The sequence below is a fragment of the Tachypleus tridentatus genome, chromosome 12 (assembly GCF_004210375.1).
Source record: "Tachypleus tridentatus isolate NWPU-2018 chromosome 12, ASM421037v1, whole genome shotgun sequence".
Classification (NCBI taxonomy): domain Eukaryota; kingdom Metazoa; phylum Arthropoda; class Merostomata; order Xiphosura; family Limulidae; genus Tachypleus; species Tachypleus tridentatus.
The window spans coordinates 5766999-5779814 of NC_134836.1; the positions used below are offsets into that span (position 1 = coordinate 5766999).

General features: G+C 29.5%; 1 protein-coding gene across 22 annotated transcripts in view; it reads right to left on the reverse strand.

Moving 5' to 3' along the window:
• The window catches only part of LOC143233272 (uncharacterized), a 202846-nt gene that overhangs the window by 108216 nt on the left and 81814 nt on the right, over window positions 1-12816 (reverse strand). For all 22 annotated transcript variants that reach the window (XM_076469362.1, XM_076469358.1, XM_076469357.1 and 19 more), the window contains 2 exons: window positions 7373-7536; window positions 6420-6650 (listed from right to left, as the gene is read on the reverse strand). In XM_076469362.1, coding sequence (XP_076325477.1) covers window positions 6420-6650; window positions 7373-7536 — 395 coding nt within the window. The remainder of the gene's footprint in view (window positions 1-6419; window positions 6651-7372; window positions 7537-12816) is intronic.

Sequence of the window (12816 nt, forward strand, 5' to 3'; positions counted from 1 at the left end):
GTACTGTCGTATGACCAATAAGATATGAGAATTCTCTACTCTGGCTCTCTCTATCTTCAATAATACAACAGTAATAGAGAAGCAGTATATCTAGTTACTAAGCTGTTTATATAATCTTTTGACACTGAATGAATACAGTTAAAACATGTAATAAATTTTTCTCAACCCCTTGCAGCTGACATTCCCACCTTAAACACATTTGTTTTCAGCTTTATATATGCAAAAACAGCTCGTTTGGGTTGAGAAAATATTCTATGTAAAATATTTTCTCAACCCAAACGATTCATTTTTGCATATATATTTCTATACAAGTGGGTTTTCTCGACATCACTGTTTTCAGCTTTATTCCTTCCATTTAGATACAGTATACACATTTGTACAGAACATTTAGAAAGAGGTCATTTTACACGATAATCTAACAATGATTATTTTAAAACTAGCACCAAGTTGTTGTGATGGGGTACATGTAATTGACTGTAGTATTGTTGGCTGCTTGACTGTCTATAGCACTTACAGTTGTTTCTTACCTAAATATGTTATAGTTAGAGATCTGTAGTTTATTCTATAACTTCATGAACTAAATTTCCAATGCTGTTATAAAGATAACCCTTTCACTGTGAGTAGAATGTAAAACAGCTCATCAATAGTTCATTAGCTACAAGTCAGAAACAACATAGTAAACACTGCCTATGGGAATTCAACAAGCTAAATGACAAGAGAAAAAAGCCATCAGTGGAACTGACCTAAAAAATAAATAAATACAGGAACAAATAATCACAGTTAGAGATATAGTTTAAATGTTATTTAGGTCTTAATGTTCTATTTTATTTAATTATATATTATTTATGTCTCAAAATGCAAAATTAAACATTTTCTAAACAGACATCTTACTGTGTGTCTGTTTACAATGATTACGATATTATGTGTTGTACAAAAAATTTGTCAAAGGAGTTGTGCATGTCTCCCAAAGAAACTAATATATGCCTTGAGGGTACCACTGACTTGTATCAAGATGAATCATCAGTGATAAAGGACAAAAAGAAAAATATAAAATTCCTTTCTTGTATTAAACACTCATTATAATAGCTAAAGGTTCTGATATGATGGAGAAAGTGGAAAATACAGACATTTATCTTTAAAAATCTTTTGATATCCTTTTAGGAGGTCCTAGAGATTATGCAAATGAAATATGAAAGTTGTGAGACAAAAAATACTTTTACATTTAAAATGAAAATCACTTTGATTTGTTCATAGTTTGAATGCAAGTAACTACAACAAAAAAATAACATATTTCAAGTAAAAACATTTAATTGTAAAATTATGATATGTGTACAGCAAACTAATAATCTTTAAAGTAATCTTGTCAGTTTTTGACAGGATCCTTTAGAAAACCCAGAGTTAATGCATGTAATGTTTACAAGTGGAATTCGTGACTAGATTTCAGTAAATTGCATGAGCCTGCCATAAAAGGTATAGAAAGTTTTTGGTTTAAGGATTGATTCAGAGGAACAACTATTTTCAATGTATTTGACTAGAAAAGGTCAAACAACTCCGTGCTGAAGTTATCTTTGATGTGATAGATTTAATTTATCTGAACAACACATGTGATACAGTATCTATGCTATCTTTCAACGTTACTACAAAAATGTGGCAAGAAAAATAACTTCTATAAACTTGCAACAATAGCTTACAAGGGTGGCACTCTTATTATACTGAACACACAAACACTTTATCTTAGAAATTACTTACTAAATTGAAATTACCTATTTCCGAAAAAAAACAAACCAAATCAAGACTCTACTGAACTTAAACCACTTCTTCAAACCAAGAAAATGAAAATTTATCTGCTTATCTTGACCATCAAATGACAAACATCCTTATTACATTTATTTTTACATGAAAATCACAACATACTATAACTGAGGATATTAATGATGAAAACTCACTGCTTTCTTTTCAATCTTTAATTAAAGGTTCTAGTTTATCTGATCTAACATTGAAAAACTATGCACCGTATTTAGACTAATTTTACTACCATGGATACTATTGTAATAATCACACTTGGATGACAGTTTCTTTATAAAAGTGATATGGAAGCTTTATCTCTTCAAAAGTTCTTTTACATATTCACTCCTTCCATAGAACTATTAAGTTTACATTTGGCAACAATTTCACACACACTTCCTTGATGTGGCTTGTCACTGTCTCCATATAAGATGTCCTTCTACATACTAATTTATACATAAAATCAACAAACAGAGAAAAATAATTTCATTTACAAAGTTTTTACATAGCCCAACATAATAAGTGAAATATTACCAACAGTCAACTCCTAATGGATCAAGAAAACTTATGCTTAAGTACCAAAACAAAACATGGCATAAAAAAGATTTTAACATATTTAGCTTATTTTAACATTAATTACATGTCAAATACTCTTCATATTTCTATAATTTTATATTTGACCATGTCATAGGTTTGTCTTAAGTTTTGTTTGATTGTACATTTATATTTCATTTGTTAAAGTAAAAATAAAACAATAACAGTGAGATAAAAATATAAATGTAAAGTAAGTAAATAATATTGGCAAGTGTTTTTATGATTTTCTAATCTTTTCTTTACTTTCATATCTATTTTTGTAAACTGATCCATTTTTACATAAAATTTAATCCATAACTGGCTAATCAAACTTACTTAGAACCAAATTAAAAGTATGTTTAGTTAATTTCTTAGAATGACCATTATTCTTTATAAATGAAAATGGAGACCAAATTAAATAATTTTTTATAGTAAGACTGACAATCAAATATTAAAGTTGTTGTCAAGTTTAGTAGGTTATAAGATCCGATCACATACTAAAAATCTACTCATTGACCCTTTCACTCCAGGTATCCTTTACTGTACATAACAAAAACTTTTAATATCTTACATTCAAAATTTGATTAAACTACTTTTTGTTTAAGTTATACCAATCAGTATAGCATAAAACCATAGCTAATAATCCATATTTCAATAGTATATAAGTTTTAAGTTCTTAATTCAGTTCTTAATTATGTTGTGTTTATTTGATTTACAGTGTTCAAAAATGTGTGGTGTTCTTTTTTTGTATCCTTTGAATCTAGTTTCCATTTTTCTGTTTGTTTCTCTAATATAGAAGTCATGGCAGTTGTTGCATTGTATTTTATAAATTACATTGGTGTTCTGTTTTTCAGTATAGTTTTTACATTGTATGAACAAATTTGGTGTTTACTGGAATGTTGTGTTTTATGTTGTATTTTTTCCCAAAAGTTGGTTATTTTTTTGCTGATGTCAGGAACATATGGCATGCAGCAGTGTAAGGTTTTGTAGTTTGTTGTATCTTAGGATTTATTTCTGTTTGTTTGTTGTTGGTCTAGGTGTGTGCATATAATTTTTCCCACAGTTTTTTGAGGAAATTTGTTGATGCTGATGAAGTGTTTTATTGTATTAATTTCATTGTTAATTTTGTCGTGTGAGCATAGTTTAGTGGCTGTGTTTATTTGGTTTCTTAATATGTTGAGTTTTTGTTTTGTCTCATGTACTGAGTCCCATGGAATGTATAATACAGTATGGGTGATTTTTCTGTAGATTTATGTTTTGAATTGTGTATCAGTTCTAGTGATCTTGAGGTTAAGAAATGTTATTGTTTAGTTTTTTCCTGTTCACAGGTGAATTTAATGTTGGGGAGTATCAAGTTAACATGATTGAAAAAACTAAATGTGTGTGTTCTGTAAATATGAATCCAGCAACTGTATCATCAACATACCTGTACCAGTATAGTGGTGGGTGTAAGGCTGAATTGATCGCTTGAGATTCAATCTGTGTCATAAAAATGTTGGCTAGAACTGGTGACACGGGGTTTCCCATACTTAGGCCAATTAGGTAGTTTTGGTTATTGAACATAAAGTTAGTTTTGGTGGTAGTGAATTCTGTAAGGGTTGCTAATTGGTTGCTGGGAATGTGCCGTGACTTCTATATTGGAAAAACAAACAGAAAAATGGAAACTAGATTCAAAGAATTTGGTTAGTTTTTAAACATGAGATGCAATACAATTTAGTACCCTTTTCTGCCCCTTATTTTTTTTTTTTATATTTCTCATGTAAAACTTGAAAATAGAGATTGATCATGGTACATAATGTACTGTTACCCCTGCATGTGTCTTACTACCATTGATTCCTATTGTATTGGAACACATTTTACAAGTTCAATTATGCAGCTTCAACAATAGCTTTTACTTTAACAGTCCTGTAGCCCGGCATGGCCAGGTGGGTTAAGGCATTCGACTCGTAATCCAAGAGTCGCAGGTTCAAATCCCAGCTGCACCAAATATGCTCACTCTTTCAGCTGTGGGGTTGTTATAATGACAGTCAATCCCACTGTTTGTTAGTAAAAGAGTAGCCCAAGAGTTGGCATTGGGTGGTGATGACTAGCTGCCTTCCCTCTAGTTTTATACTCCTAAATTAGGGATGGCTAAAGCAGATAGCCCTTGTGTAGCTTTGCTCAAAATTCAAAACAAACAGTCCTGTATATTAATAACTACTTGTTTTAAATAATAACTATACTATGCATATAAGTATATATTATGAATACATACACAAAACGGGTGTAAAACGATCATCCATATGAAATCATAACATTTACAATACAGTATTTTTATCATCTAAACAAAACAAAAATAGCTCCTCAGTATGTATATTTAATGTCATTAGAACCACAAACTGGCTTATGAAGACAATATTTAGTTTTTTTTTCCCTTTTAATAATTAAGCTTTTGGCTTTTACAAAACATGAATGTTAACTGATGATTATTCCAAATTATATAATGACTGGCATTTAATAAAAGTCACATATATGCCTATACCTGTAATTTTTCCCTAGAATTCATGAAAACATTCTCAATGCATGTTAAATAAATGCCACAAGACAAATGTAATTATTACCTTCCTTTACATCATTATTAATTCAATGTATAAGTGTACTTTGCAATTAAGACAAAAATGAAGCAACCTTAATCTCCTAACATTTTTTATCAGTTAGATGAGTGTAGATTGCTTATTTTTTCATGTGGTTCATACTCACAGCATAAGTTCTTATAATTTAATCACACAACACCACATAATACAGTAAAAAAAGTATTTTATAGACAATGCTGCATGGCTTTTTTGGGCTCTTAATACTGTTCTTATTGTATGTTTATTCAGTAAAAACACAGTATTCATAAAAAGCATGAATTATCAACAATGCAACAATGAGTTAGATAAATGTGCACTAAAGCAATCTAATCTAATTCACGAAAAATAACAAGTGCCTTAGTATTTAATATACATTCCACAAACAGCTATCAGCTTGAGGACAAGTTTTTAGTTCACTGAAAATGACCATATTACAACAACTAATATTTCAAGTTCTCTTTTTAAGTGTACATTTACAACTTTATGCTGTAAGATACAAGAACATTACAAAATAAAGCAATGAAATGAATAATGTTCAAATCTTACTAAATCCATAATGATCAGAATACTAACAAGGAAACACAATTAGTAGAAAACACAGAGTAACATTATGAGACTTTACAATATATATCTTTTAGACTGTTCAAAACTTGTGTTATTAAATTTTTTACTAATATTATGGGAAAGGGAGTGGCTAATAAAACAATCATTTTTTTAAGTATGATCAACTAACTGCATTAATCTCCATAACAAAAAAATTAGCAAACTAAACACAAAAACTATGTTTTGTTCATGAAAAAAGGCTGTACTGAAAGAAAAAATTGCTTTTGCATAAAAAAAAGCCAGCCCAAAAAAGAACTCTGAATAAAAGTAATAAAATTCATTCTTTCAGAAAATGTCTTTAAGCTTTCTTGTAATAGTACCATTACTGAAAAATGCTGACAGGTGTAAAATTACAAGTCTTATGTTCTAATTCTAATTAGTTCTGATAAAAATCCTATAAATAGGCATTTATTACAAAAATTAGGTCAAGAAACTTCATCCACTTTACAGAAGTGCCATTTTTTTTATCTTTCTCTTTAAAAAGGAGTTCAAATGTCTCATAAGTGTTGATTTAGCTACCTACTACATTTCTCAACAGATGAAACTATTTACCTGTGAAACTGGCTAAGTTCAAATATTTTAGCAGAGTTGGACTGCAAGAATATGAGAAGTTTAAAATATTACTAATTTTATTTGCTTTTATTAAGGAAAGCTGTAATCCCTAAAAGTATGGTCTAAAATTTCTCATTACCATATACAAATTGTGTAATTTCCAGTACTTTTAGTCAATTCCAACTGTTAGATAAAATAATTCTTTTCCTGTGGATTTAGAATAATAAATTACATCCACTATTCTCAAACTGATCAGTTAATAGATTATGTCAGTCTTTTTTTCCACATACATACCCCAGTAAGTTGTGTTTGTAATTCCATTCGTTCCTTAACCATTTGATCCATTTCGTCTTCTAACTTATCTTTCATGGCTTTGGCTCTCTCTACTGATTCACCTAGAGTTGCCTGGTTAGCTTCTGCCTCATTAAGTCGTTGTAACAGCCGTTTAAGCTCTTCCTTTGAGTGTCTACATTCTTTTTCCAAGTCATTCTTTTCTTTTGCAAGATTTTCTTTTGAGTCTTCAACCTAAATAGATGAAATATTTAGTAAATCTGACTTTCAAATATTTATCAACATTTTAAAATGTAGAAAATCTGTAGTATCTTTAATTATGATTCCAGTTTAGTTCAACTGAAATAAATTTATTATCCCAATAGTAGAGCATACATTATAATATTTCACATGCAAATGAAAGTTTGGTGAAAGTTTTTAAAAAACAATTACAAACCCTATAAATATTGTTGATATTGTACATGTTTTACTTATGCTTTTCTTATTGCTTTTAAATAACTACAGTGTGGTTCAACACAATCTAGAACAATTTTATAGCAGCAATGCTAGGAGACAAGTCGGTATTTGAAAGCCCCCAGATGCAGTGAAATATTCAATGTCACTTGTCAGGTAGTAAAATATCTCTGTAAACACAGGTAGAATAATTTACACTGCTTATTATCTGATAAATTTGTGTTTTTTTTAACTACAATTTTGGGAACCCTTGATGATTTCTGCAGTGGAAAAAGTGATTTGTTTTGCCAAATCCAAATAACATAACTACTAAATTTTCAAAGCTGTGAAGTTATTAAAAAGAGCTTTACAATTCATATCGCAAAAAAACACACACAGAATCTTTATACGATAATTCCTGAAATTGCTCTTAAACTGGAATATTGTTAATTTTAAGATATTAAATTTGAAATGTCAAATTTCATTTTTTTTTGCTTTCTTCAACAAATTTATTTCAAATTCACCTCAGTTATATATTTATTCAATTCAATTTTATCTTGTCCAAATGATTCATTCAAATTCTGCAGTTGCAAAATTGTATCTCGAAGAGAATTCTCTGTTGTACGAGCTTCTTCTAGTTCTAACTCTAGGTCTGTTGTTTTCCTCACTGCTTGAATTAGCCTATTTTCTGAAAAAAATTCAATGGAATTCTTTACTTGTGCAGTATTTTTGCCAGAAAATTGTACACAAATTTTTTTAAAAATTAAAAAGCTATTTATAATTATTATTATTTTCAGATACACACAAATCTTGTTAGAAAATAGATTAAAATTGTAAGTTTTTGTAAAATAATTAATTTAATTTAATTAGTCATTATATATACAATTATGTACAATGGTATGATAAATTTTATTTAGCAAATCCTCTAACACAATCTTCCACCAGTAGCAGTACAGTATACTTACTATTGGTCAAATAATAATAACAAAGCTCAAGTACAATTAATAAATAAATGTCCTTTTAATTTCTTGTTTATCTTATTTTCATCATTCATGAGCATGTATAATTAAATAGGTTTCTAATAATACAAGCTCTCAATACTTAAAAAACTCCTCGTGACTTTTTTCCCCATGAAAGCAACAGGTGTAACTCTTACTTTTAAAAGCTTGCAAGTTTTTAGCTCAATTCCTGCAACATTCAAATCTGCATAATATCAATAACAGACAAAAAAGAAGTTCAATAACCTATACTAATACATTTGAAGTACCATATAGTAAGAAGTATTTATAACTGGATTAACATCTAACTGAGTTAGGAATTAGTAATAACACACATCTTCTAGTATAATAATATTCATTTTTTGCCTGTTTGAAAATGTGCATGCATTTTACTGTCTAAACGTGCAAGTGCGATTTATTTTAACAAATGAAGAAAACAAGACATAAATATACTTTACTATACATTTTGTACAACAACATATTAAAACATTATCAAAGTTTCTAAAAAGGCCTAACATTATGTTGTGCTTTAATATTATACATTTATTTATTGATGGTATTACGTGCAATAAAATTTATCCTAACTAAACTAAATCAAAAAATATACACAAGTTACAGTAGTAATTTATCTCTTTCTCAATGATAAGCTACTCAATAAAGGCTTAGCTAAGGTTAGGCAGAACAGAATTAGGCATGAAGATTTCATTGTCTGCAATTAAAACTATTATGTGTTATTCCAGAAATCCTGTATTTAAAGAAGTATTGTTATGATAAAGATATTAATTTAACTGCAGCATTTTGCAGGCCTTCAGCTGTATATACATATACAGTGAGATTCCCAAACTTGTATCACTGGATGTTCAACCATTGAAATCAAATTTTGAAGTTAAAGGCCACCCCAATGGGGTCCAGGGTGACAACACCCCCTTGAAGATAGAAGATTCCAATCTTACTGATGAAAATACAAATAATTTAAACATGCTTTCTGCATCTTTGTATTTTTAGGAAAGAGCATCTAAACATCACTTACTGATAAATACAAGGCTTGAAATATAACTTTACAAGTTCCCATTTCACCAACTGGCTTAGTGAACCACATTTATTTTCAAATCTCATTAAATTATATATGAGTAGCATATGAGTAACCAAGGTTATACTATATTCTTAGATTTTATTTTCTTACTTGGAGAAAACTTTTCTTTGTTGTAAAAAAAACAAAAACTATACCATCTGCATTGGAGAAGATGTATTACAGCTGTTGTGAAAGTTTCTATTTAATAACATTTATAATTTATGTAACTGTAGCAACATAAGGCAAAAGCTCACCCATTACTTATTTTAATATAGTAAACAAGTCAATTTGCCATCCTTTTCTGTATGTCTGCATTTTACAAAAGTTTCACAGATGCTTCTTTAAGTATACTAGTATTCACCTGATAAACAAAGCCATCATGCACTGAACTTCCAATCATTATGTGTCACCCTGATTGTTGAAGATAAATTTACAGATTTAAGTATCCGTTTGAGAAACTGGGAATGCGTGGTTTTGTACAATAAAATGTTTATGCATGAAAAATTGAGAAATCTCCTGAAATTAGGTATCCATATTTGTAATAGAAAATGATTAATATACTTGTGCATATTTCAGCACAGCTCCTCTACCCAGATATTAAAGTGCTTAAAAGAATGGTACAGGTATCAAGTGTCTTGCACTAAGTTCATCAGAATTAGACTGTTTAATATCCCTCAAATGCTATTTGGTCATATAAGTTTACATACAATCTATGTCACCAAATTACAAATGACCATAGTTGTCACAGACTACAAAATAAACTAGACTTTAAATCATAGAATAAATTACTTTTTATATGGCAAATGGTTTGTGATCCATGTATGAATGCTTGTTTGTGAAAGCAGTAATAGCAGGTGATGTATTATTATCTATTATAGAGTTAGTTGCTACAGAGAAGGTGTTTGAGATATTTGCTGAAGAACTGTGAATAAAATGAACAAAAACTTGTACAGTGGGGGACTATCGATAAGTATACTGACAAAATTACTTGTAGTGAGAAGCATGAAAGGTGTCTAACAGAAATTTGTTTGCAAAGTGCAAAGTACAAAATGAACTGACAGTTTAGTTGCTGGTAACAAGAAATATTTTCCTTTCATAGTGCATGCGGGAGTAAATGATGTTGGAAAATGTTAATCAAAAAGAACACCTTCGGAGACTTAAGTATAATAAGAGATGTGTGATTGTTTTTGAAATACTTCCTAGATGTAGATGCAGATTATAAGGCATTACAGCAACTACTGGGATGTGTGGGCATTTATTTAAGGTAAATGCAAATGTTGAAAATGGGATTCAATTAAACAGGGTAGTAAAATGTTTCACAAAGCTCTGGTGATTCTAATTAAAGATAATTAAAACTAAACTTACACAGTAGTGAGAAAGCTTGCAAAACTGGAAGTAAACAAAATGATAGAATAATTAAAGAAAATATTGTAAAATAAAATTAAGCTTAAGTTATATAAATAAATAAACATAGTAGACTCAAGAATAAATTCAGTTGCTATCCTATATTTATTCACGGTGTGGGTGTGTTCATGAACTCCTTCCAGTTTTGAAGTTAACAAGACCAACTTGGCAGATGAATTAAAAATGGTATAGTGAGCATCCTTATCTTTTTGACATAGCCTCACTGCAAGGGAGGCTAAAATATGCCATACAATCACCCAAGCATGGTGGGTTCTAGAAATAGGCTAGTATGACCAATGAACTTGAATCTGATATGAGATTTTGTTTCTAGAGCTGGAGTTTTTGTATCCATATTCATATCCCAACTTCAGAAGTAGTGGACCCAAAATTGGTATATATGCTAAGACACCACAAACAAATAACCTTCTGTATCTTGTGTGGGTACAAACTCCCATCTGTGGATTATGAAAAAGCCTGATCAGTATGTTAATGTCTTTGTGAATACTGAGGGCACACCCTTTGAATCTAGCAAGGGAAAACAGGTATTTTATAATATTATTCTAACACTAGGATTATTACAAACAAAATGGATGAGTTTGAGGCTCAAGTTGAAATGAGATTATCAAAACTTGGTTATGTTAGGTGAACACTGATAACAAGAAGAGCTATAAAATGATCAAATATAAGTTAATGAACAGTGATAATGTTTTTCAAAGTGCAGATAGAATGGCTCACTACATGAACTGTAACCTTAAGGAACTGAAGACAAAAATTATAGTCCAGATGTTGAATCTACATGGGTTACAATAATAGGTTGCAAAGACAGAAAATTTTTTACTAGCAAATCCTATAGGACACCTAATCAGACAGATCATAAGAAAGAGGAATTTTATAATGGGATTAAGATTGTCTTAAAAAAAGAATACTAATGTGCTAACCATGAAATATTTTAATGTCAGACATAAAGACTAGGATTTTAGAAAATTCACTAGTAAAGAAGAGAAGTTTTTGAAGTGATTCAATATGGTCTATACCAAGTGCTCAGAGAACCAACAAGACAGAATGCCATTTTAGATTTACTGTTAAATGTATTTGATGGGCCATTGACAAATCTGAGGAAAGTCAAAAATATAGAACTGCAGAAAATAATGAAAAAACATGATTATAAGTTTTTTTTACTTTAATTTCTTCATTTTTCAAACATTATACAAAATAAAACTGTTAGTACATAACTAAAATATTTAGATACTACTACCTCAACTCACCTAATTTGAGGAATTAATACCATTAGTATTAAAAGTAGGCTTAAATGTCCTTGACAATCAACATCAAGAAAAAATACTGGGTAAATACTTTGTTTTTTGTTTTTCATATTTATTCTTTATTTGTCATTATAAAAGTAAAATATAAAAATAGGAATCTTTTAAGTGTATCATGTGGTATGTTGAATGCAGCAATGGTTCCAATTATATGTTTGTTATATCAAAATACAAAGACTATAGTTTTGTATAGATAAGGAACTCAAATTACACATGTACTGAATAAAATACAGTGGAACCACTCACCTCCTTCCATTTCTGGAAACACTCCCTTATATATACTTAATTTTACCTATGACATGTTAATAATCAGTTGAAAGCTCAGAACGTCCCCTCATTCACTTTCTCACCCATTTTCAAATACCACAACATCGTCTTGTTCTTTCTACACAAACTTTCTTACTGTTAATGTGAATATTTAGTTTGCTCAAAATTTCATATTTTTTAGATCCAAATACAACTTAAATCAAAGCTTGATAAATTACTGTGGAATTCTATGGTATCAACATAGTCATTTATGATTCTTGATTTTAGAATGTATATGTTAAAAAACCTAAAAAAAAATTGTTTCACATCTTCCATGTGCAAAAGTTTATAAGGCTTAGCAACCTACAACAAGCAGCAAACAAGTACAAAGTTTTTAACTACAAGAGATAATCATTCTTAAATTATTAAAAAAATAAGTGTAAGAACTTATTTGTAAATAGTAATAATGTATATACATATATTATATATAATGATTGAAATGTGACTGTATTTTACACATTCCAATCCACTAAAACACAGCGAAAACAGGTCATTTTATAAAGACTAAAGGTCACTTTTATACTACTAGATACAATAACATGAGTGCACATACACCATATCACTGTTACTTCTATACTGTTTGCCAGGTATGGTTGAAAGGTCAATATAATAAAAAAATATAAATGTATAATTTTATGAAACTTAAGCTATCTAGTCTAAACATTTGCATTTTCCTGTTACAATTTTTTGTCATTCTAGAACAAAAATGGCATAATTTAAATTTATTTCCTAATTTTTGTGGTGGTTACAAGATTGGTTAAATCAGCTTAATCCATACAGAGGTTCATCAGTGAAAATAACAGGTAAAATATAACGTTTTTCTTGAAAAACATTTGATAACTATCTGGACATTATAAGAATACACGTGT